Source organism: Furipterus horrens, unplaced genomic scaffold, assembly GCF_987537825.1.
Source record: "Furipterus horrens unplaced genomic scaffold, mFurHor1.1.pri manual_scaffold_7, whole genome shotgun sequence".
NCBI lineage: Eukaryota > Metazoa > Chordata > Mammalia > Chiroptera > Furipteridae > Furipterus > Furipterus horrens.
In genome coordinates this window covers 97,086,925-97,111,809 of record NW_028327177.1, presented here as the reverse complement: position 1 = coordinate 97,111,809, position 24,885 = coordinate 97,086,925, and the positions used below count along the sequence as shown (strand labels likewise).

The 24,885-nt window shown below is 47.6% G+C and overlaps 1 protein-coding gene across 6 annotated transcripts in view; it reads left to right on the top strand.

Moving 5' to 3' along the window:
• Positions 1-24,885, top strand: part of CACNA1D (calcium voltage-gated channel subunit alpha1 D) — a 334,585-nt gene that overhangs the window by 272,334 nt on the left and 37,366 nt on the right. For 3 of the 6 annotated variants that reach the window (XM_090284017.1, XM_090284018.1, XM_090284016.1), the window contains 7 exons: positions 1,474-1,675; positions 3,724-3,882; positions 5,266-5,376; positions 13,337-13,420; positions 20,830-20,874; positions 21,289-21,417; positions 23,956-24,021. In XM_090284017.1, the coding sequence (XP_090140143.1) occupies positions 1,474-1,675; positions 3,724-3,882; positions 5,266-5,376; positions 13,337-13,420; positions 20,830-20,874; positions 21,289-21,417; positions 23,956-24,021 (796 nt within the window). Of the gene's footprint in view, positions 1-1,473; positions 1,676-3,723; positions 3,883-5,265; positions 5,377-13,336; positions 13,421-13,882; positions 13,967-20,829; positions 20,875-21,288; positions 21,418-23,955; positions 24,022-24,885 lie in introns of all 6 variants that reach the window. The other 3 variants (XM_090284014.1, XM_090284013.1, XM_090284019.1) reach the window with 2 other exon arrangements.

Below are 24,885 nucleotides of genomic sequence, written 5' to 3'. Positions count from 1 at the left end.
TGCAGGGGGCATAGGTCCCAGGATGGGGGTTCATCTCCACTAGCTCCTGGGGAGCATCTCTGGATGGGAATGGGACAGTCCTCAGAGGCATTTGTCATGCCAACTCCTGTTGGTATCCGTATCCGTAAAGCTGCCATTACACTAAGGAGGGTCTCGGCAGTGTCATCGTTCATTCGTTCCTAGTACTAATAGGTGCCAGGTGTGAATGGCTGCATGGTGCCATGTCTTTCACTGAGGCACTCGCTCATTTGTAAACTGTGCTTTTGATACCAGGTCCGTGTAACATGCTCTGTTAGGTACCATGGAAGTTGTCTCCACAGAAGTTCCTCCCTTCAAAGCCCAAATTCAGTTAGGGTGCCAGAGGGTCCAACTGGGCAGGAAGGTCTGCAGAATAGGGTCCTGAAGAATGGTCAGGATTTTGATGGTCAGAGTAAGAAAAACAGAAACAAGGAAGGAGGTGAAACACAAAAGGAGAGTCTCTTGTACCTTCACTACCCTCTGGCACCCCACCCTACCTCTGGCTTCTGTCAGCAGAGCATAGATATGTAGATGGAGTCCTGGCTGTCAAATTCCCATACCTAGAGGAATTGCACAAGGTAGACACGCTGATCTTCTCAGGCTGGCAAAACCATCCAGATGCATAAGAGAGTCAGGGATCTTTACTGAAGTGCCTGTGGGGCAAAGGCTGGCTGGATCGGGCATGTTCATTGGGGAGCTGCCCCAGAGGAGAGAAGGGGTGTGAAGTAAGATCTTTTACTCCACAGAGGTTTTGAGTATTAGGTTTCAAACACTGTGCTTGAGCAAGTCAGGGTGGCAGATGAGGGGAAATAAACAAATTTGGGACTTGGGGCTCAGAGGAGCTGGGCTCTGCCCCCAAGGAGTGTGACCTTGGGCACTGAGATCTCTCACTGAGCTTCCATAATATAGGGGTGACAGTAGTGTGGGTGTCCTGGAAGTGTAGAATCTGCATCAGAATGGGGCTGAATTTAACTTGGGGGTGTGATAGTAATTTCCCCTTTTTCTGTTGAGTTCTTCTGGGCCTATATTTAACTTAGTGTGCATTTCAGTTTGGGAACACTCCCTGAGGTCTTTGGAAATGTGTGGTTTTTTGCTATTGTCCTTGCCAGTCTGCATAGTTTTCAGTTCAGACAGTGTCTGCATGAGATGTTCTTCCTCTCATCTATCTGCGAATATGAAGGAACATTATTGAATATTAGTGAAATCTTTAGTTTTTTAGTCCTCAAAACATCAACACAAACATATCCCAGGTGTCCCCCCACCCAGGTGCTAGGCTGACTGGACCTCATGCTAAAGAGGGTGCCTCAGACACCTGCCTGTGTCTAGGGGCCTTGGGGAGGGGCCTCCAGCGAGGGGTCTGACAGTCTGTGCCCATGGTGGCATTCAGAAGAGAGACACACCTGGGCCTGGGCTGAGTGGGGTTGGGGGTGCTCATTTGGTCCTTCTGTTCTCCAGGTTGCTATACAAAGCCATCGACTCAAATGGAGAGAATGTCGGCCCGATCTACAACTACCGAGTAGAGATCTCCATCTTCTTCATCATCTACATCATCATTGTTGCTTTCTTCATGATGAACATCTTCGTGGGTTTCGTCATTGTCACATTCCAGGAGCAGGGAGAAAAAGAGTATAAGAACTGTGAGCTGGACAAAAATCAGGTTAAAGTCACATGCTGTTTGGGTTTCCATCCCTTGAGCAGGAGAGAAATTACTCTCCTTTGATGGCTTCTACATGTATAGAGAACGGTGCCGCCTGTGTCTGTCCCTGGGGCTTGGGCCCCATTCAGAGCACACCCATGGCCAGTCTGAGTCATCGCTGCTGAAAGTTAGGGTCCCAGAAACAGGTTTGACTTTGTAATTGTGGAATTCACCCCAGACTTGTGGTTGAGACTTCAGAGAGGTGCTCGGGCCACCTTCTGCGGTCATGACCCACCAGTGACAGCTCAGAATCTTGTAGGGTGGTGAGACCAGGAGCCAGAAAGCACCCAGAGTTCCTAATGACAGTCTTTTATCTCCTCAGCCTTGGCACTAGTGACATTTTAGGCTGGGTAGTTCTTGTTGTCCTTTGTAGAGTGTTTAGCAGCATCCCTGGCCTCTACTCACCAGATTCCAGTAGCACTCCCCCACCCCCAGCCCCAACCCCTGTGACAACCAAAAACATCTCTAGATGTTGCCAAATGTCCCTGGTGGAGAACCATTGACTTAGGAGGAAGTACACTCTGACAGCACAGGAAAAGTCACTATAAACTTGGGGCTAAGATTGCAGTGGCAGCAGTCTGTCTCCATCCAGCACCTTGCTTTAACCAAGCTGGTAGAAGCAGAGGCTTTGGTTCTGACAGTGTGATGATGCAAGGGAGCGAAGTAACTTGTGTTCTGGTCCTGTTCTGCCTGCACGTGCTCTGTGACTGTGGGTGCGTCCCCATTCCTCTCTGGGTTTGCTTCTTATCTCTAAATTGAAGGCATTCCAGAGTGGCTTTTAGAGGTCCCTTTCAGCCTTCAAAGATGATGAGATCAAGATTCTACTCCGGGAGTTTCCGCCAGGTCCTCTATCAGTAGCATCGTAGTTTGTTGATGACGAGTGAGCAAGAATAATCTGCCAGCCTAGGCTTCCTGGGGGAAGTGGCTGCAGCAAGGCAGTCTGCCTTGGGCTGCAGCTGTGCCCATCAGGGGGGAATGTGACGGCAGTGCTGGCTTGCTCTGTAGGAAGATGATGCTTTGAGTTGTCAGAACATCTCTGCAGATTCCATCAGTGACAGTCAGAGGGAGCCTGGCCCAGCTCTTCATCCCTACCAAAAAGAAGGGTGTCAGGGAAAGGCTCAGGCCAGCCACATAGCACCAGAACTGAAATTATCACCACCAAAGGTCCACAACAGACTTCAGTTGGCGGGTCTCTGGAGTCAACGTGTGAGGTGACAGTAGGGTCAGGTCCTAGACAGAGGGAGACTGTCTAAAGTGAGAACCCAGAGTCCAAGCAGAAGAATGGGAGTAGGTCTGAGCTGAGGCACAAGCAGGGCCTGCTGCTGAGCTCTCAGGGCTGGAGGCTGCCCCTGGGCTTGCTGCAAAGAGTGGGCCAGTCTCAGCCCAAGAAGGAGTGGGGACATGGCAATCTCCTCAGCCTCAAAAGCTCCCAGATGGACCTATAGCTCACTCACCATAAGATACCTAGAGTTAACACAGTCTGGCCCCTGGGAGGTGACCTGGGTGTGTCCATCCTGGAGAAGCCATGGGGCTCCAGTCACAGGCAAGGAATCCAGCCCCTCTGGTTCTTGAGGATTTCTGTGCCTCTTGACATGGTTTCCTTTCCTGGAGGACAACAGGGGCAGGAGAACTACAAATGTGATCCACTGGGGTAGAAGAGTGGCAGGCATGAGAATTTGGGCACCGCCTCACGACTCTGCCCCTGCTCTCTGCAGTCTCAGGTGGGCAGTTTGCAGCTCTGGACTCAGTTTTGTAATAAGTAAAATGGAAGCAGAATGGAGGATCTGATCACCCCCAGGCTGCTGTGAGGATCAGAAGAGGTTGATGGAGCTGGGGGCCCTTTGTCCCTGATGCTGAGTGGTGTCTGTGGGGGTTTCCTCACAGTTTTCCCCTTGGTCCTGGGTCCCTTCCAGCAGGGGCTGAACTGGCTCTTTCAGAGCAGGCGAGAGCTGCATCCTCCTTCTGTAGATGTGCTTAGGTCCCCTTGTTGCTCTTCTCTGCCATTGCAGCGTCAGTGTGTTGAATACGCCTTGAAAGCACGTCCTTTGCGGAGGTACATCCCCAAAAATCCCTACCAGTACAAGTTCTGGTATGTGGTGAACTCCTCGCCTTTCGAATACGTGATGTTTGTCCTCATCATGCTCAACACGCTCTGCTTGGCCATGCAGGTAAAAATGAAGACATGGAGATGGGGATCATGCCTGGGCCTTCTGCACAGTCCCGTGCCCAGATTTTGAGGGTGGAAGGCCAGCCCCTCACAAGAGGATGAGTCTGATTTTTTAAGAGTCAGGGGCTGTAGTTTGGTCAGTCCTGTTCTTTGCTAACAGTCATCACTGCAGAGTTTAAGATCGCTCTTTTGTTTAAGAGACTGTATGGCATGACCACAGGTAACACTTCCGTGTAGCTTGAGCATTCAACTCTGTAAACCTTCACTGGGGGCCTCCTGGGGCCAGAGAGTGGTTGACTAAAGCTCTGTGGAGTTGGACAGAGGACAGACAGGGGTTCCAGTCCTGACTTGACTCCTCACCAGTGGGGCAACCTTGGCAACGTTATTTGAATCCCCTGAGCCTACTTTCTTTATTGGTAAAATGGGAAATTCATCATACCTGCCTCAGATACAAATTTTATGGTGTCAGGCACTTTGCTCTGGGCCTGTTACAGAGTAAGCACCCAGTGTTGAAAAATGACATGGAAGTCACATTTCTGTCCTCAAGGAGTTCTCTGTATGGCAGCAGGAATCTTCCTGTTCATGGAGTATCAGAATTTGACCTGTGTTACAGCTGTTCCCTTCTCATGTTGGGAGTAAGGAGTACAACTCACTTCAATTAGCCAAGTTGGATTACAGTGTACTAACACTGTTACTTTTAATGTAATCCAGTGTATTAAAATTAACACTGTCATTAATAGAATTAACAGCCTTTCCAGCTGCTTTATTGTCTGGTAACACTAGGACAAGAAGTAAAGTCCAAGGTCTAGATTCAATGTTTATGCTGACTTTAAGAACTTGGACAAACCAACTCCCTGTGCTGTCTGGCACATGGTTCTAAAGGCAGCCAATGATAAATTTTCTATCGCTCTCCTTAAATGTGAGAATTCATTATACATGAGAAGGACCATGCAGTGATGTAGGGGAAAGTGGGAAGTCACGCTAATACTGCCTTATATTGAACATAGAAATAAATGGCACAAAGTCTGTTTCTAACCAAACCCTACCTTTATTCATAGACATTTGGGTGGTCAGTGTCCCATATAAACCCTGCCAGAAGGACGGATGGGTTGCTCTTATCCTGCTCTTATCCTGAGCAGAGGAAACGGGTGTCTTTCCCCTCCATCATCCAGTCATTGTCACTTTTCCAGGGCCCCCCTGCACTTTGTGGGGAGGGATTGTGACTTTGTAGTGCCAGTGGAGTCCCCGGGAGAGGGTGCTGGACTGTGCAGGTTGCCTCTGTGTCCATGTAGAGGATGGACACCTGCAGGGAGCAGAGGTCTGGAGGCATCCTCCTGCGAGTCGGGAAGGAGCCCCAGAACTGTGCCTCCGTCTTCCTTCACAGCACTACGAGCAGTCCAAGATGTTCAATGACGCCATGGACATCCTGAACATGGTCTTCACTGGGGTGTTCACTGTCGAGATGGTTTTGAAAGTCATTGCATTTAAACCTAAGGTGAGTTGCTGAAACCACTTTTCAGAGGCTGTTGCTGAATCACCCCAGAGAAACACCCGCTTCCTGTTAGTCTTGTGTTACTGAATTGTGCTGAATTGTTCTGGCCGCTAACTGGGTTATCACCTGAGAACATTCAGATCTGATTAGGGCATCTGTATACATATGGGAAAATAAATCTACAGAAACAAAACCTTAGAAAAACAATTCTAAGAAAAAGAAGGGAGGAGGGAATTGGGTATCGGTAGACTGGAGATTGTTTTAAACCTGCTTTTCTGTTTCTAGAATAGCATGTATCCAGCTGTCTCAGGGAGACTTGCTTCATTACTGGAGCCCTGGAGAAATTGTTTTAACATAACCCATCAGAAAGAATAAGGCTGTGATTTTATTTTTAGACTTCTAGGATAAAGACTTTGCTTTTATTTGTTCTTGGTCTCCAGCACCTTTTTCACCTTTATGGAAAGGTCTACCAGCTGCAGCTGCTCCATAGCCATGCCACTTTTTGTTTATTTAATTTAGAAAATTGTTACTTTAGGACAAAACAAGACATGAAATGTGTTGAACAGCATTGGATGACTCAGCATATTTTGTCTTCCTTTGGGAGGGAGCGAATCCATTTCCCAGCTGTCAGTGTCTGCACCCTGAGGCAGCTAGGACAGTGTCGAGGAGCATGTGTGGTTTGGGTTCAAATCCCTGCCCTCCACTAGTGCATCAAACAAGTTCCTTAACTGCTCCATGCCTCAGTTTCCTCATCCATAAAGTGAAGACATAGTAGTCCCATTTCAAGGGTGCTTGTGAGGAGTAAGGAATTACGAGATGTGCCATGCTTAGAAGAATGCTTGGCTAGTAGTAGTACCATGCTGACCACCACCACCATCATCTTCAACTAATGGTGTTCCCTTGTTTAAAAACCTAGACAGAGGAGCAAATCCTGGCTGAGCTGTGGGACATTTACTCCTCAGTTTCTTTTTCAGCAAAGCCCCAAATTGTCCGAGTTAGAGAATGACAAGTTCAGTGACCCAGTTATTGGTTCATCTGTGTGTAAGGTATCTGTAATTTAAGACTTGGATTGTGAAATGATGATTTCACATACTCCATATTTATGTGGAATTCTAATTAGAAACTGTTCCTTCCTTTAATTTGAATTAATTTCTATGCAATCTTTATCAGCTCTTTGTGGACCCAAAAGAAAGGACACTTGTAAGTGACTGGTTGGGGTGATTGCAGTGGGGTCAGATTTGGCACTTCTTGCATGGCCAGATGTTATTCACTGTGACTTGTCCATATCTACACATATAAACATTGCCTCCTTTTCCAAATTCATCTTAATTTCCTTTGGAGATTGTGGTTTGCTTCCCTCTCACCTTTACTTCTTCAAATAATATTTGTCTGAACTGATGGAAAAGTTTGCGAAGTAAACATCAGAAGTACTTGAGAAATGCAACACGGAACGTATCTATGGAGCATTTCCTAGACTCCCTTGCCATGCCTGGTGGTTAAGCTCTGAAATTTTAAAAGCTTGTTTGTTCTAGGCTGAAGAGAAGGCCCACTTGCCCTTGGCATGTGTGTGAGTGCGTGTGTGAGCGTGTGTGTGTGTGAGTGTGAGCACACACCCTGCAGCAGACCATGGTGTCCTTGGCTCATTGCACACTGCTCTGCCCAGTAAACTGCTGATCCTGACCTGGGAGGGGAGTTCAGTGGCCTGTGAACAGACTGGAGACATCAAGGGAAAATTTATAATCAGTACTGAACAACCAGAGTTTTAAAATGAGTAATTTCCGCCAGAAATTGTGCTGCTTTGTAGTTTTACTTAGCAAGATATTTGCGTAGCATAAGAGAACCTCAGATTATAATTGAGATATTTTATAACAGCAATAGCAGCATTTCTGTGCTTGGGGAGCTCTGTCGCTGCATTCACCACATCCAGGGGAGAGGATTTTATGCTGTTTTGTGCCTACAGAGCAGGAGAGAATCACTTCAGTGAGACAGATGCGAAGCTCTACCTAAAGCACTGCCTGACTTACCCTTGTTTTTTTCATTGTTAACACGGGTCCTGGTGAGTGGGCTTTCACAGACAGGTCGGTGAGAGCCTGCCCTCCAAGTCAGAGGGGCAGGTGGGCTGAGGGACCGTGTGGTAGAAGCTGCAGAGGGAAGAGGGGTTGAGGAGACAACCATGTGGGACGGAGGGTTGGGAAACCTGGCCCATCAGTCCCATATTGGGAAAGTCTTTATTTCCTTTGAGGAGCTTTGTAAGAGGGTTCCTTGGGGTGGCAGCTGCCATAGTGAGGGCCACACCTTCTAGGAGAACACCTCACTGTCTGTCAGGAGGGCCTGGGTCACAGCTGTTTTATAATTTAAATACAGAAAGTGAGTTGGACACTACCCTTCCTGGTAGGTGAGAAGGTGTTGTAGGAGGAAGAGTTAAAGCAAATTGAGAAACCTGGCCCTGGGGACTTCTTTTAAATTCAGGAACCTGCCCCCAAAATGGGGCCTCCTGAGACAGAGCACATTCTGTAGAGGGACGTGGTCCCAGGACCCCAAGGTGAGGTCACCCAGCCTCCATAAGCAGGGAGGGCTGATGTGGGCAGACACAAGTAGGATACCCAGAGCTGGGAGCTTCCTGGTGGGGGAGGCAGGCTCACTGCGTGCTCACCTCACTAGGTGAGGTAAGAATGCGAGGTGGGGAGAAATCAAAGAGCCAAGGTTAGGGCAAGGCAAGCAGGCTATTCAGTGTGTTGTATCAGCTCCCAAGGGAAACCCACCTGTTATACACTCTAGGTTATGCTTCTGACTTGGAGTTGACCATGACACCCTAGGGTTTTGAAAAGGGGGCCATCATTTAGGTAAGAGAATGCCCCACTCCCCTGGTCCTTCCCCCCAGTACTCCCTGGGGAAGCTACCGGAATTCTCTGATGAATTCTGTTGTTCCAAGGAAGGAGACGAGGAAGAAGGGTCTTTTCCAGAGTACTGGCTTCTGTAAGTAGGAAGACTACTTCTAATTTTCCAGAGGCTTCCTCTTTGTGCTTCTAGATGTCACCCATCTGGTGTTGGTCCAGCACATGTTCGAGCCATATTACCTGCCTTGGTTGTGGGCTTATCCCCAGAGAGTCACACTTTGTTCCCAAGTCTTAAGCCATAAAGTATTTTGACCTTGCTTCCACCTCAAGAATAGCTAATTTAAACATCCAGCCACTTGTACTTGACAAAAGTAAAGAGTATTTAGGTTTGGGGAAAGAAGAGTTTTATTGCTGTTTATGTGCTTCTGTGCAGAGCTGGTGTACAGTAGACACTGGGCCATCTGGGTCCACCAGCCTCCTGGGACAGTAGTCCCTGCCCCAACGTCCCTGGCAGAGTTTGGCTTAATAAAGCCTTAGCAGTCTTCCCAGAGGACATTCTCCACCTCATGGGAAGAGCATTTGATACTTTCTTTTCAGTTCAGTGATCACATATAAGGTAGATGATTGATTTTTATGCCAAATAACAGTCTAGTTCTTCCTCTCCTTAACTAGAACTTTTTGTCAGATTTATTCATGGGCTTAGCCTGTTTCTTTAATGTTGGGATTTCTCAGAACTCTCTGGTCCCCTTCTCACCTGGTAAAATGGGTACCTGCCCCGGGCTTCAGTGGCCACCTCCATATCCAAATCTCTACTGCCCTCCTCCCTTCTGAGGTTCCCTGACTGCTAAGTCATCTCTCTGCCTCTGGCCTCAGCCCCTCTCTATTCATCTTCGATATATTCCCGTTGTAAATCCAAAGTTGACTGTGCCACTCTCCCAGTGGAATTCTGGTACTAGCCACCTGTTGCATGAGAAACGTACTTTTCTTAGTCTAATTTCAAAGTCTTCCACTAAAACCTTGGCCCATTTATGTTTCTGCCTCATTTCCAGCCACTCTCTCTGTTATTTCTTCTCCCCACTCCATCCCCGGCTCTTAACATGCTAGACCGTTCCCTGGCACATGCTTCTGTCTGTTAATCTTTAAGGCCATCTGAAATATTGGCTCCTCTGTGACACTGTCCCCACCAGCCCAGCCAGAATCAGCTCTGCGTTGTTAGATGCTTATGGTGCATTAGCACCATTATTGCTACTTCACATCTCTCTCCACTAGGCTGGTTCTCCTTTGTCTCACACGATGCCTGCTACAAACTGGTTACACAGCAAAGATTGGGGAATGAAGAAAGGAATAAATGGATGAGCCCATAGGTATACCCTCTTAGCATAAGAGGGTACCTGATTTTCTATCACAGGATTTTTGGGGCAGAGTACAGTGGCCAAAGGTGAATATGTTTTTCTGTAAACCCTGACTTGACCTTCGGAAAGGCTTATGTTGGTTAGAAAGCTGCCAACTACAGTTTCTATGAAAAGCTGGCACTATGGGTCATACCTTGAATCAAATCCTGCCCTGGCAGGATGCTCTGGCTGCCATGGTCAACAGTAAAAGCAGGTCATTTGTAAAAGGCTTTTTCAGATCTGCATATGAGACCCTGGGCTTGGGCTGCTTTTCTGTTTCTCCTGTGTAGCCATTCCACAAACATTCTCCCCTACGCATGCCAAGTCTGTGCTACATCCTGGCTGGAGGTCCAGGCTTTGCTTCCAGGACCCCACATTTGGGCAGGAGACAGATATCAACACACAATCAAAATAGCATTCTTAGAAATAATGGAGCTGCCTTGCCCCAAGACACACTTTGTTGTGGTTTATGATTTTAAATTTCTGGAGTCAGAATTGTTTCCAGGTAATAGATGTGATTACAAGTGGGTGATTTGCTTGGTCTTTTCAAGTGAATGGAGCTGGAACAAAAAAATAATATAAGGGCTGGCTGGGGCTGGGCTGGTAAGGCCTGCTGGTTTTACTTGAGGGGCTCTGACCTCAGAACTCAGCAGCAGGAGAATTTGTTGTCAATGGCCAAGAGAGATGGTGATGGGCCCTCTGTTGGAAGACAATGTCTAATTTTATGCTTACCCCATACTTTGATGGGAAAGGGGTTGGGGACTGAGTCATATTTACTTGATAGCTATTTTATTATAGAGGCTACTAAGTAGGGAAACAGGATGTGGGAAGAAAGAGCAGGCTGGCATTTTCTGCCTCCCCTGGACCTAGCAGAGTCACCTAGTCAGAGCATACGATTGCAGCTACCTACCCCAACTCAAGCCTCCTGTCGTCTGGGTTAGGGGTGTTAGCCTCTAGGGTTTTGTGAGTGTGAGGGATCCTCTGGAGAGAGAGTTGATGAGGTTGCCAAAAAGTTCCAGGACTCCAAATGTCAAGCCCCTATCATGTTGATTTAAAGTGATTTTATGCAATATCGTGAGCCACAAGGACCCAATCAACAACAGTTTATTGGCTGATGGAAATGATCTGAAGGTGAATACTGATAATTCTGGACAGAGAGAGAGAAGCTGTTCAGGAGTAAAGTCCAAAGTAGGTGACAGGGGCTGGCACTCAGCGCACAGGAAGTGGGTTTGGCCTCAGGTAAATGACGGAGTTAATGGGAGGAGCAGAGCACACTGGGCAGTGTGGCCAGGGGCTATCCTGGTGCAGGAATGCTTGGTCTTCTGTTCTTTTTGGATGTTGGAGGCTCCACTCTAATTGATGACTGAGGGTGTTACTGAGGCACCCACTTTTCTTAAGAGGAAAGGGAAAGGATCACCATATTTTCTTGAGCTTTTGAGTTGCTGTTAAGACCATGAAGGAAAGGGCAGGCCCGGTGCCTCAGAGCAGTCTGCCAAGGCTGTTAGTCAGCTGACTGTCTGTTGCCATTCCCAACAGTGCACATCGTCAAAGAGAATCTGTGCCTTCATAACCTGAGATGTCCACAGCCGCACTCAGTGCACCCTCTGACCTTGCTGACTTTGGGGTTCGGAGGCTTCCTTGGTTAAGGAAGCAGTGTGTTCCTTTATGTCCTGGAGCAAGCTCTTTGTCTCCTCTCTGACGAGCACGACTGGCATGTTAGTAGCACTAGTCTAGTCCTCAGAGTGGCCCATCTTTCCTCAGTTTTGCTGACCAAGAATCATGTACCATGAGAAGAAAAGCTAGAAGATGTAGGATGTGGTATTTCTTAAGTAGACCTTCCCATTAGACTTGCATCCACAGGTCATCAGAGTTGGTGCAGGTGAACTCCTGTTTCCTTGGTACAGGACTGGGACAGGGGTTGGAAGGGTGGTGGCCACAGAGGGTAACCTGTGACTGAGGCACTATGATTGTGTGTGTATGAGGGAGGTAAAGACTGGGTCAGACGTCATGGCAGCTGGGTGGGAAAACCTTACATTATTTAAAACAAAATTTTGTGAAAACCCAAACCACCAGTCAGTGTCATAGCCCCCCCATACATGCGCCTGGAGTGATTAACACTAACTAGAATAAGCATGCCTACTCCAGCTACTAGGACAGCCAACATGGCCACATCTTTTGTTTCATCATAAAAGGCTGGGGCTCTGCAGTGGCATCCTCTGGGCCTGCACTTGATCACAAGTTCATGGGACCTGACACTTCAAAGTATGATACCTTCTGTTCTGGTTTTCTTGATCCAGCATGAAGCCTACCCAGTGGTGAGCACCCAACTGGTGAGCACACTGGGGCCCTTTTTTATATTACTCAGATCTGAATTTTTTTTTCCAAAACATGTTCTGACTTTCTAAAAAGACACAGTGGATTTATGGTCAGAGTTGTCAGCCTTGCGGCCAGAAGCCTCTGTGTGTATGGATTTTTAAGTCACGCCAATGGGTATGTGGTGCCTTCAGAATTGTAGAAGATGAGGACCTGTAAAAACAAGCACTGGGCTGAGTAACCGATTGGAGGAGACATTGCAACAGGTGAGGCACTAGCTGGGTTGGAGTTAGTGGAGGAAAGGACAGAGTCATCAGCATAGTCCTCCTCCTCAGAGTGGTGGACTTGCAGAGACCCCACATTCATTGATCAGGATATAAGAGATACAGAGTCAGCATGATGGGGATGGAAGTCAGGAGGATCTGATAAGGTCCCCTCAGGGAGTTAGCATTTTATCTGACCTTGAGGGAAGAAGTGTATGTGGGCAGATAGAGTGGAAGGGGGGAGGCCTCAGGAGGTGGGGAAGAACCTAGTAGTGGTTTTGATGAAAGGGGAGGAGTCCTCTTAGCCTAGAGGGTGATGAGGGATGAAGAGAGGAAGAGCTGGGTGCAAGGAGGAGCCTGCTGGTGACTTGGGGCTTCCCTTCGTGGCAGGGGGAGCCCATGAGCATCCTTGTCATCTGTCTGTGCTCTTTCCCTCTGTAAGACCTGCCGTGGCTTCCCTACATGGGCCCGCATCCACATAACCCAGAGTGAGCTGCTCTGCTGCGGCTCAGTGCCTTGGACCTGTGTGTATCACTTGCCTGTCTCCCTGTCAGCCATTGCCACACATGTCTGTGTCCCTGTTAGACCAAGAGCTGTGAGAGGTCACGGACTTGTCTCAGGCACATCCTATGTAATTCTTGTTTGACTAGAGAGGAGGGGGAAGGGTTAGTGGTTTGTTTTAAAGGCACAGAAATGAGTGTGTGGAACGCCTGGTCACAGTTCTCTTTAACTGGAGAAGAGAAGAAAGTGGGGTGACTGGTGTCCCTATGGAAGGAGTCAGAGGGGCTTTCTCTTTCATCAACATGTGAGGGTGTGGGCTTTTCACCCTGGGTGTCAGAGCAGAGTTGCCAAGTGCCTGCCTCTGTCCTGCAGATATTCTTGGTTTGGTGCTGCTCAGGGCCACAGGTATGTATTGTGTGTGTGTGTGTGTGTGTGTGTGTGTGTGTGTGTATGTGGGCAACCTCTCCAACACATGCAGGTGCACACTATCCTCTGTGTCCCTTTCCACCGGTGGACAGTATTGTTGCCTCCTTTTGGCTCTCCTACCCCATCTGGTTGCCATGGGTGCTGTGGGGCCTTGGATGTGTCCCCATATGGTCCGTGTGGCATTTCATTCATACATGCTCATAAATGTCTGCCCCCTGCCTGCTCTGTCCAGGGGTATTTTAGTGACGCCTGGAATACGTTTGACTCCCTCATCGTAATCGGCAGCATTATAGACGTGGCCCTCAGCGAAGCTGACGTGAGTATGCGCCTGCCCGCGGCCGCCCGCCTCTTCTCCTCTGTCTGTGCACACTCCACTCCCCCAACCCCACACTGGCATCACCTGGACAAGTCACAGATCCCAGTTTCACTTCCTCTAAAACCAGGAATCTTCCTACTGAGAGCTGTGGAAAGCAGGCCTTTCAGGTAGAGCCTTATCCTGGGCCTTTTTAGACAGAGATCACCTTTTGCAGGACTGTTTTGCAGCATTACCCAAGTCAGTGGTAGGAAGGGAAAGACAGGCATCTCTAATTGTTTTTACTTTCTGTGTCAGCAGTGATATCCAAAGTGATGTATCCTTAACATGTTTGTTTTAGGGCAGTTTTTCAAGTAGCCGGGTGGCATAATGCTAGAATGTTCCCCTTTTATAACACTGTCCTTTTCTTCTTTTCTCCTGTTGTGCCTCATCTCTTCTGTGGCTTCTGAATGCTTGCCCTAACAGCACTATTTCACTGATGCATGGAACACTTTTGATGCCTTAATTGTTGTTGGTAGCGTCGTTGATATTGCTATAACTGAAGTGAATGTAAGTAGCAAACTTTGTGTCCTACAACATAATTTTTTTTGTTAAGTCTAACACGGAGGAGACTAGAAACCCCCTGACCCAGGGATCTCTGTATGCTTTAGAAATTCAGGCACACATTTCTTCTGAAAGACTAAGACAATGTTGTGGCCTCCCCACCCTCACCCCACTCCATTCCCCTGAAAGAGAGTGGGAAAGTAAATGTAGAATTACTGTTTTGGAGCTAAAACATTATTTTAATAGAATATTTTGTAAAATATTAAGAGCTAGGAGTTAATATGTATGCGAACTTAGTGCTCACTAGCTGTATGACCTTGGCATGTCACCTGACTGCTTTGTGCCTCAGCTTTCCCAGCTAGAAAATAGAGCTTATAACGTGTGCTCTGATACCCACAATGGTTCTGTGAAGGCATAGGAGGGAAACACCATAGTTGTGCCCTGCACACATGGTCATTGCTGTTGATGTCCTCACCTGTCCCCTGAGTCTGCTGAGTCCTAACTCCCCAAATGGTGATGCAGACTGAAAGCTTCTCAGGACCAGGGGAAGGAAGGCTTAATGTATATCAAGCAAGGGTCGGGGGGAGTCAGCACTCCTTTGTTGTGCTCAGTTGAATCCTTTGATGAGGGAACAAGCAACATGGCAGGTGGTATGACCCTTTCTCCTTCAAGAAGCATCCTGAGAACCCTTCTCAAAATTAAGAGGCTTGGAGAAAGGAGAACACCACCTCCTGTGGCTCGTCTTGGGTATGACCCATGCCTAGACCTATGGGCCTGAGGCAGGCAGACATGACCCTGCGTGCCTGGTCTGCCCAGCTCATCAGCAAGTCTTCGTGGCTGTCATGTGTATGCCAGGTGGTGTAGTTGTGTCAAGTCCTCCATGGGAACAGTGAGCATGGGGGCAGAAGCGTTGTGTAGTGCTGGCTTCCTGCTCCATGTTGCCAGCCCAGCCTCTTCCCACACATGGCCGGGAAGGGGCCGCCACAGTTTGCCTGGCTGACATTTGCGGAATTGTATGTTCATCCTGGTGCCCAGGTAGCCTGTGTCAAGTAAGGACAATGAAATTCCTTTATGCCACTGGTTTGGGGGACAGGCTGATTCTGGAGCATAGACCAGTGGGACTGCCACTGGCCTGGTGGTCCCGAGACCTGGCAGTTTTAGTCCCAGTTCAAAATGACTTGTTGGGTCTGGGCCTCACTTCTTTCTTGGACCAGTTAGGGTGAAGGAAATCTGTTCTCCCCGCCTCATAGGTATGTTGGGATAAAATAATTTGAATATTTGTGAAACACTTGCTAAAAAACCCAAAGTGTTATGGATATACAAGGGTATTATTTTAAGATTTTCCATGTAATGATAAGTGGGATGGACTATAAGACATTAGCATGTGCATGAAGGTGTGACTTAAGCCTTATAACACCCAAATTTATGCCATGACAAGTCACAAAAATGGTATTTTACATCCTCTAACCTCCATAAGCCCAGACTTATGAAATTTCACTTCATGTGCAATATTCCATAAGTCAGCTGTAAAATTGCTATTCATTCATAATGTATAAATTATTCTTGGTTATAAAATAATCTGGTGTTAACGGGAGAACAGCAGGACCCTAACTCGGCAGCTGTGGGCTCTCTCCTGAGTTTATGAACATCTTACAATGAAAAGTGCTTGTAACTTACATCAAAGTATACTTACCTGAAAATTCTGAAACAGAGCCTTGTGTAAGCCAGAGACGGTCTATAATGGAAATGAAAATATAATAAACAACAATTTTAGCAGGTTTCCCTAGAGCACTTAGTGCTTAAAGTGTTGCACAGGCGTTGGGTATAAATGCTTAGTTTCTGGGTACCAGGATGTGGCCAAGATTTGTTCACTAAGTAAACAAGCCAGCTGTCTAATGCGAGACTCACCTGCTGGCTGACGGGTATGGCACTGGTTCCTTCGGCAACAGCACATGCTTCCTGGCTGTCTCACCCTGTGTTGGGCACAGGAGCCCACTGCACCTGTCCCCTCTGGCCCAGCCTTGCTCATCGGTGTCCCAGTGTTGTCCTCCTTCACCTCTTTTTAGTCAGGAAAGCCACAGGTCTACAAAAGCCCACACTGGTTTTTCTAGTTAGCATTTGACACTAGGGTATCTGTATGAAACAAACTATTGCCAGGGCCATTCCTGACATTTAATCACACTGTGAATCATTCCCATACTGTCCTTTTAGTCAGTGACCTTTCCCCTGGCCAGACATAGCTTGAGGCCAAATCTTCCTCATCCGGTGGCGATCCCAGTTCTCGGCCCTGGGCCAGTAGAATACTTCTGTGGGAAATCTCAGAATTTCTGTGCTAGGCCTCAGTGCGGAATGAGTGCTGCAGGCCACTTTGTCATTTATCCAGTCTTTCAACACATGTTTATTGGACATCTAGAATTCTCAGGCCATGGGTAAAGCTTGGGGGAGGCACAGAGATAAGAGAGACTGGGTGTCCTTAACCTCTGATGGTATAGCTATCTGAGTGGGCTGATACCTCCTACACCCCCTCGCAGATGCTGAGTCCCCCAGGGTAGCAGCACACATCATGTCCCTTGGTGGCCTTGTCCCCTGAGCTCCTGAGTCAGCTGAGCATGAACACTCTGGTCCATTGTTGGCTGTTTTTAGCTGCCATAAGTCATTATTATTTGCAATATTAACTTGGTGTGCTCTCTCCCCCAACCTCTGTTGATCTTTATTTTCTGTTGCCTAATTGATTTTCATGTTTTATTTTTAGAAAATTGTAGCGGCAAGTATATATAAACATATATACGGTGAAGTCATTAAAGCAAAAGCACTTTAAAGACTGTATACTTGTTTTTGGCTTCCCCACCTTTGGTTTTCACTGAGTTTCATAGGACGTGCTGTTGGTCATGGTCATCTAAATTGTTCCCTCTCCCACGTTTTGGTGTCTCCAGCCTGCGGCCTGAACTGAGGCCAGATCGGTCAGTCATGCTGGCTCTGTGACTCACCAGCATAATCTTCAAGAATGAATAATCTGGCCTGCAAATGAGGAAATGAGAAATCAAGCTTGCATTTGTGTTCTTTACAAAAACAAAAACAACAGTTTGGATGGCCCTTTCCGTTGTCCTGCGTGCATGCTCACCCAGCCCTCTCCACCCTGCCTGCCCCTCCTGTCACCCAGCCTGCTCTGATTATGGTGTGACAGCTCTCACAGACTTGTTTTGTTCACTTTTCATTATCACATCATCAAACTGCTGAAATGCCAGATGATGACTGGCAAGCTTACTTTTGCTCCCTTTTAGATCCCCATTTGCACTTTGGTGAAATGACCCAGCAACATATTCTCCCTATCCCAAGATGGCTGCTTTTGCTATTATCATTATTGCTGGGGGTGGGGGCAAAATACTTGTTTAGAGGCCATGTCTGCCTTATTATTACTTACTGAAGAGCATGTCAAAAGCCAGTAAGGAACTCACTCCTAGGGACCCAAGAATTCTCCCTGACTTGTCAGGTACACAGTTTGGACCAGGTGGCCAATAGCAGAGGTCAGCTTCTTGCTCTGAGCCCACATGCAGGTTTTTCAGCCCTCCATTCCCCTGCTCACCCTTTCCGAGGCACCAGGTGCTGGTTTCTGGACACAGACTCAGCAATCCCCAATATAGAAGCCCTTCCTCCCTGAGATGTTACATGCCAGGTCAGAAGTCTTTCCCCCATAAACTGGGTGTGGGTCTGGGATGTTGGTTTGGTTCCTGTCTGAATTGAAAAACTGCATCCTTTTAGCTTTTCCAAAAAAAGATTGGAATTCAGAAAGTGCAGACTGATCCCTTTGGTTGCACTTGGGAAACTCAGCACTTGTCTGGTTTCTGTAGTTGCAAGGGGGCTGAGCCTGAGCCTGCAACTCAAAAGGCTGCTTGAGAGCCCTGTGGGAAGGGGCTGGAGAGAACACAAGAGAGCCCCAGGGATCTAAGGAGCTTTCCCCGACTGGGTGTATTGTTTGGCCTCCTGAGGCTGAGGGATTTCTCCCTGTAGGGGTCCCAGCTGGAGACTGGCATCTCAGGGTTGGAAGGAGCTACTGAGGTCATCCTGTCCAAGCCCTGAGATGACACTGGAATTCCCTCGTTGAAAACTGATCACGCAGCCGCTAACAGCTGTCTCTGGAAAGCTGCCTAGAGAGTGAGTTCTTTTTCAATCTCATGCCCTCTGGCAGTGTCCTGTGTTGGTCCCAGAAGTCCAGCAGAATGTCCTCCTCCATTCCTTGTAAGGAAGATGGGGGTGGAGTCCAATCTCTTTGCATTCAATGACTGAACCCTCAACTTCCAAAGAACCCACTGTCAACTGTAACAGCCCAGGGGGGCTTTTAGTGGTCCCACTCTGTACGGCCAGTCCAGACCTAGAGGAATGAGCTGGTGTGGGTGGCCAGCAGAAGATGTGGCCTAGCTTTACCCTGGCTCGGACTGTAGTTCTCGCCTTGGCAGTTCTTGGCTCTGAATTAACTGGGAACTTTTAAAACTCCCAGAGCTTAGGCAGTCCCCCCCGCCCCCCCCCCCCCATCAATTAAATAAGGATCTTTAGGGTAGGACCTAGCCATCAGATTTTGTCAGAGATCCTTTGGCAGTTCTAATGTGCCATGAGAGTGAGAGCTGGCCTGTCCATTTCATCAGGCTGGCTTTTGTAGTTTGAGCAAAGCTATTCTCAGGGTCCTTCCAATTTGTAAGATATTTTGGCAACTTGCACTGTGTCCTAATGCTGCCATCGGCACCTCCCCTAAGCAGCCCTCCTGGCCTTTTTGGCACATGAGGGTGGGGAGGGTGCCATAGGCTGCATGGGGGTGCACGTGGCTTGATGTGCTGTTTGTTCTTTCCTTCCTCCAATGCATGCTGTGCTGCCTTGTCCCTCCACAGATGCGCTCTCCTCCTCCTCTTTGATTTTTCCATGATTTCGAGTTCATAGCCCAAGTTCATAGCCCGAGATTTGTCATAGTCAAAGACATCAATTGAAAAAGAGATACGCACTTCAAAAGTCAGTTTGGCTGCTAACTTTCCCATGCCATGAGGAAGGGGGTTGTGAAAGGTCTGTTAGGCTGGGGTCAGGATAGGCAGCAGCAAGCAGAAGGGGCCTGGGCCAGAGCCTGTGGCCAGGAAGAGTGTCTTCCCCAACCACAGGCCTCCTTATCCTCTCACGGGTCCAACTCACAGGTTATGTATGGGCATTCCAAATGTGTGCTGTGGAGGGCTCTGTTGTCCGCACATAAGGCAAGCAGAGGTGTGCACACTCACACTCACACAGCCGCACACTCCAGCTGCATGGATGACCGAAGCCTTCCTGCACATGGGAGGTGGTGTGGGAGACAGTGAGAACTCTGGAAAACTAATTCCTTCATTTGTTGGAGCCTTAAGTTAAATACCACCATCTGTCCCTTCCAGGAGATGTAATTTATTTTGAGGTGAGATAACAGAAGAGGAAAATAAAAATAGCGACCCGGGGCTTGGATAGACCAATGGCAGAGTTCACGTTCTGAGTACCCCAGGTGACCCAGGAACCCCCCTTTTTTCTATATAAGAACCTGTTAGTCCTGGGTTCATAGTCACATTGCTGAATTTCAGGTGTGATGCAATGTGCCTACATTCCTTATTTTCTGAGCTTTGTAGAATTTTATTTTTGGTCTCAAGGGGCAGCTGTTGACAAGAGTAAGACTTCAGAATGGAGACATGATTTTCCCTGTATCCCTAGGGAGGAGAGCCCATCATATTAGGGTGTGCTTCCATGTGTGCACACACATCCCTTAGCTGCACACACTCACCATGCAGAAAGGCTGCCGAGCAGCCCCGGAGTGCACACATCAGTGCTGGGCTCCATCCAGAAGAGTCTCCTTGCTTTGTGGGTTACCTGGTAGATCAGCTGCTTCTGCACAGGTGACCCTACTGGAGAGAATAGAAGGGCCATCATTTCCCAATTCTTGTTCAGACCTCACTCTTTAATTTAAAGGTGCCTCCTGTTAGAGTTTGCTTATAATCTCTTTGCATTTCCTGAAGCCCTTACTGAGCATGAATAAGTGCCAGATACCATGCTGGGCACTGGATGGAGTGAGGGAAGGTCCTTGCCTTCTGTGGTCTTCTAGCCTGAGGGGGCAGGCAGTGCACACAGGGTGGTGAGTGTTACGATTCTGCACCCTAGGGCCTGAGAGACAGGAGCCCCACCAGACCTCGGATGAGGCAGAACTACTGAAGCTCAGGGCAAACTGGTCCTGAGCTCTTTCTCTTCAATAGTCACATAGAGCTGAACTTTGTCTTCCTTGACAGCAGTGTGAGCTGCCAATTGGGAAAAAGAGACCCTGTTGCCCCCACTGACTTGGTCTGTCCAGCTCCCCAGCAGCCCCGCCAGAGAGGGTGTCATGGGACACACCCTGCCCAGGCTTGTGGCCCCAGGAACAAAGTGTGGCCCAGGAGGTCTGTGGGCCACAGGCAGCTGCTACTGTTTGCCCATTTGGTAGAGTCATTCCGTGGCCTGCTGCGGAGCAATGAGTTCCCAACATCCACACCCTGATTCAGCAAAGAGAGCCAGTCTCCCCAGAAGAAGCAGAGTCCCACTCTGCATTTCCATCTGCAGGGACAACTGAAATCTTGCAGCATTATCTTTACTGGGTGTCTATCAGCCTTGGAACCTCCTATCTTGGGAAATGTTTTAGAAAATAGTATGTCAGCCTGTGTACATGGCTGCCCACCCTCAAGGCCGGTTCCAAGCAATGTCCCTGGCATTTCCTCAGGGAGGGAGCAGGTGTGTTGTCCTAACACATTAACCACAAACTTTTAAAGGGGGGGGCGGGGATGTCCTCCAAACCACTGCTGCCTTCCCAATTCATTAATATATTTTCAATCTTTGATTTCTTAAAGCCAAATGAAAGTGAAAGTGTCCCTGTCCCAACTGCTGCACCTGGGGTAAGATCAGTGACTAGTCCCCAGGGGCTGGACCTTTTCTTTGAGTTTATTTGACCATGTCGAGTTTTCCACTAGTTTTCCTGTATTCTTCTCCATGATTGTTCTTCCAGAACAGTGTCTGCAGTGGTTTGCATTCATCATCAGTGTCCAGTACTCTCGACCAGCCCCGCGTTCACCTCTTAATACACTAGACCATGTGGACATGCATGTGCTGTGTGGACGCAGTTTTCCAAGCCCTGTGTTGTTAGCATGTAACTTTTCCTTTCATATCATGCTTTTTAAGGTGAAAAGGCCCTAGAAACACATCTTCAATTCTTACCTCTGTCACCTGTGTGTGCATCTGTTGCTGTTTTTCTGAAAGTGTTGCATGTTCTACTTTCCATTGGGTTTGACCTCTCCATGATAACCCTTCAGAACTCTGAAGAGAGCAATAGAATCTCCATCACCTTTTTCCGTCTTTTCCGAGTGATGCGATTGGTGAAGCTTCTCAGCAGGGGGGAAGGCATCCGGACATTGCTGTGGACTTTTATTAAGTCCTTTCAGGTAAGAGCCATGCCAAGGGCTTCTCTTTGTCTTTAACAATCCTATATAAGTCAGTGATTGTCCCCTGTTGTGAAGAATCCAGATTCTCTTCTGCGTGACCACTGTGATCACTCGGTCATGTGACTGCCCAGGTCACATGACCACCTAGGTCCATAGAAAATATGGAATGCTGTAGCGACCTGACCCTGTATTACTTGGGTAAATCAAATAGAATTACTTCCTTAAAGGACAAAGGAAAGAAAGCAGAAAGGACCTGCAGCTGAGAGTTCTGTACCATTTCCAATACTAATAGAGATGTGGAGCCTCTCAGGACCTCTGTCTAGTCCTCCCCAGGAAGTACCGTGGTAAATAGTCATATCTGAAAGCAGGAGACCCCCAGACACCTAACAGCCTCTTTCTAGGATGGTTCTCCTCATAAGGCTGCAACAGTCCTGTCTGTCAGCTAGTCTAGACACAGATCAGAGGCCACTGTGCCTGGGCCAGCACATCATCACCAGGGTCTGGGTTATCCAATGCCTGCAAGGGTTATGGAGTTGAGGACATTTAGGCATAAGCCAGGTCTCAGCTGTCATTTGCGATTCTTCAGGCTGGTGGAGCCTGGTGCTAGTCTATTCCTGAACCTTCCAGTACCCCACTCAGATATTCTAGTCTTCTGGAATGAATCCACGGGGAGAGGGATATAGATTCTTGTTAAAAAATACACCCATGCAGGGAATTTGTAGATATGCACAAGCATTAGAAAATGAATCGTGCATCTTTTTTGCTTTATTATTTGACTATTTTAATTAAAAGTTAATTCACGTTAACAAGTGAAGCAGTCCAAAGATATATTAAGAAAAAGTTCAAACTGACCTGCCACCTCTAAAGTAACCAGTGTTAACATCTCAGGAAGCGTTTTTCCATAGTGGGTAGGATTCTAACACATGAAGAGGAGAAGCAATGGCATTTGGGGAATGGAGTAGATCTAGAAACTCAGAGAAGGAAACTCACAAGTCCTGGTGAGGAGAATGTTGTAGGAGGAACTGGAATGCAACTCTGAGAGAGGCAGGGCAGCGTGGAGGCCTGAGGCAGCTGAGCCTTGATCTTGGTAAGGGATGAGATCCTAGTCTATTAATATGAAGTACCAAAGTTCGTGAATGAACCGCTATAAAATTACAATGAATTCATGTAATAATGTCATTCCTACTCACTTTTAAAGAACTTGCTAAACTTCTTTTATATATAAATTCATGTCATGGAGTAGTGGTTCATAAAAACTGAGAAACGGTGCCAACAAAATTCTTAAATATTCCATAATCTAAGAAGAAAATGCATATAGGTGTAGGAAAGCCTGAAACTAACCCTGTGGGGCTCCATGAACCAGCCCAGCCATCAGGTTGGTGTAACTGGCACACATCACAGACACAGAGCTGGCACATGTTGGAAAGTTTCTAGCCATTGGCTTTCTTCTGATGCCCTTCCGCTGGTATGAGAGGAAGTGGATGCTTTAAGCATGTGTGCCTGGCATTAGGTTTAACAATCTGGGCACTCCTTGGAGATGTACCATATCACATGAAATGTGGTAAAAATAAGCAGTTGAGGAACATTGTTAAAGGACTGGGGGTCTGACCTGACACTATGCTTGTATTTGATGTGCCTCAGGATAGCCCAGGGTGACAACCACCCAGCTAGCTCCCTTTCTTCCCTTGTTGCACTCCAAACTCTGGGTTCTTTCAGAAAGTGTGCATCTTAAGAAACATGTTTTGCTTTCTACAGCAACATCCAGAAAGTGGTTCTTTCTCTCTGATCCAGTAATTCCACTCCTAAGACTTCACCTCAAGGGAATACTTTTGCAGATGGCCAGGTGATTTTGCACAAAGATGTTTCTTGGCAAGGTGAACTATAATGGCCCCATTGCCCCTGCCCCACACGTGCCCACAAACTTAAGTGGAAGCCATCTAAATGTCAGTGTTCTGGAGTGGTTTGATCAATTACTATATTTCCACAAAGGAATCCAGTAATGGATTTAAACACTATTAGGAGAGTGATGTGTCTGTGTTGACACTGTTTAGGGTTAGGAGACACTGGTAATGACTGTGGGAAGCTGTCCTACTTGCAGCTGTGTAACACTAGGTGCGCACATGGTTGGAATACTCAGGACTGAAATCATTGTGCTGGGCTGGGGTTTAAAAAGTCCTGACTCTGTCCTGGCTGGTGTAGCTCAGTGGCCCAAACACTGGCCTGAACCAAAAGGCCGCCGGTTCAGTTCCTGGTTAGGGCATGCCAGGTTTTGAGTTGGGGGCCTCTGAGAGGCAACCGATCCATTGATGTTTCTCTCCCTCTCTTTCTCCCTCCCTCCCCCTCTCTATAAAATAAATATATAAAATCTTAAAAAAAAAAAAAAGTCCTGACTTTCTTGATGTTCTTTCAATGTAACACAGAAATAAAAAGCTTGTGGCCTCATGTGCATCTTCAGTTTGTTCCCAAGCAGTCACTGAGGTGAAAGGTCAATGCTGAGATGAAAGGTCAATGCTGAGATGTGTGCTTTCTCTCTTCCAGGCGCTCCCATATGTTGCCCTGCTCATAGCCATGTTGTTCTTCATCTATGCAGTTATCGGCATGCAGGTAAGCTTCAGCACCCTTGGGGTCCTGTTTGCTGGGTAGTCCCAGATCTTTGGCAAGATGCATGTTGGCCAGGTGGAATGGAGAAACAAGGTCATGAATTTGCAGCCAGTGCCTGAGCTGCTTAAGGGGAGTGGAGACGAGAAAGACATGGCTCCAAAGGAAAGAGTCTGTGCCAGAGAGAGCCAGGCTCTGAAGAGCAAGGGGGAATTGGAATAAGCCAAGGAAAGCTGGGTTTGGTGGTACTCCTCACCCCCAATCTGAGTCTTGTGAGAGTCAGCTGATTGAGAAAATCAATAGTTGATTTCAGCAACAGGAAATGCCATACTAAAAGAAGCCGTAATTGCCCTATTTTCTGCACCGATGTTACTAAGAAGATAATTAGTTATATAAGTCTGTTTATATTCTGAAAAGGTGAAACAGACTAGTTCCTGATGCTATGGCAAACTTGAATTGGGACCATTATCTTGCCTCAGTAGCACTGCAGAGAAGAAGCATGAAACCATGTTGTTCTATGACCCTGGGTAGGGGGCTGCAGGGTACTCACCAGTTCGTCCTGGGGTGGGGAACAGGATTGGAGCTTCATTAATAGCTGAGCGCTGACATGGAGTGGCTGCGGTGGGCAGAACCTTCAGGAGAGGGAGGTGGAGGGCAGCCTGTGGAGCTGGACCTCTCCGGGTGGTCTCTCTGCCATATTTTCTGCAGGTTCGAATACATGCCGTCTTTCAGGTGGGGAGGGGTGTGAATGTAAAGAGATGGAGTGATTCCAGAGGCAGAAAAGGGGCATGCTTATTTATTTTATTCTGGAGGCATAGAAGGATTCACAAGTTGCTAGGAATCCCACCAGGACTTATGAACCAAGAATCA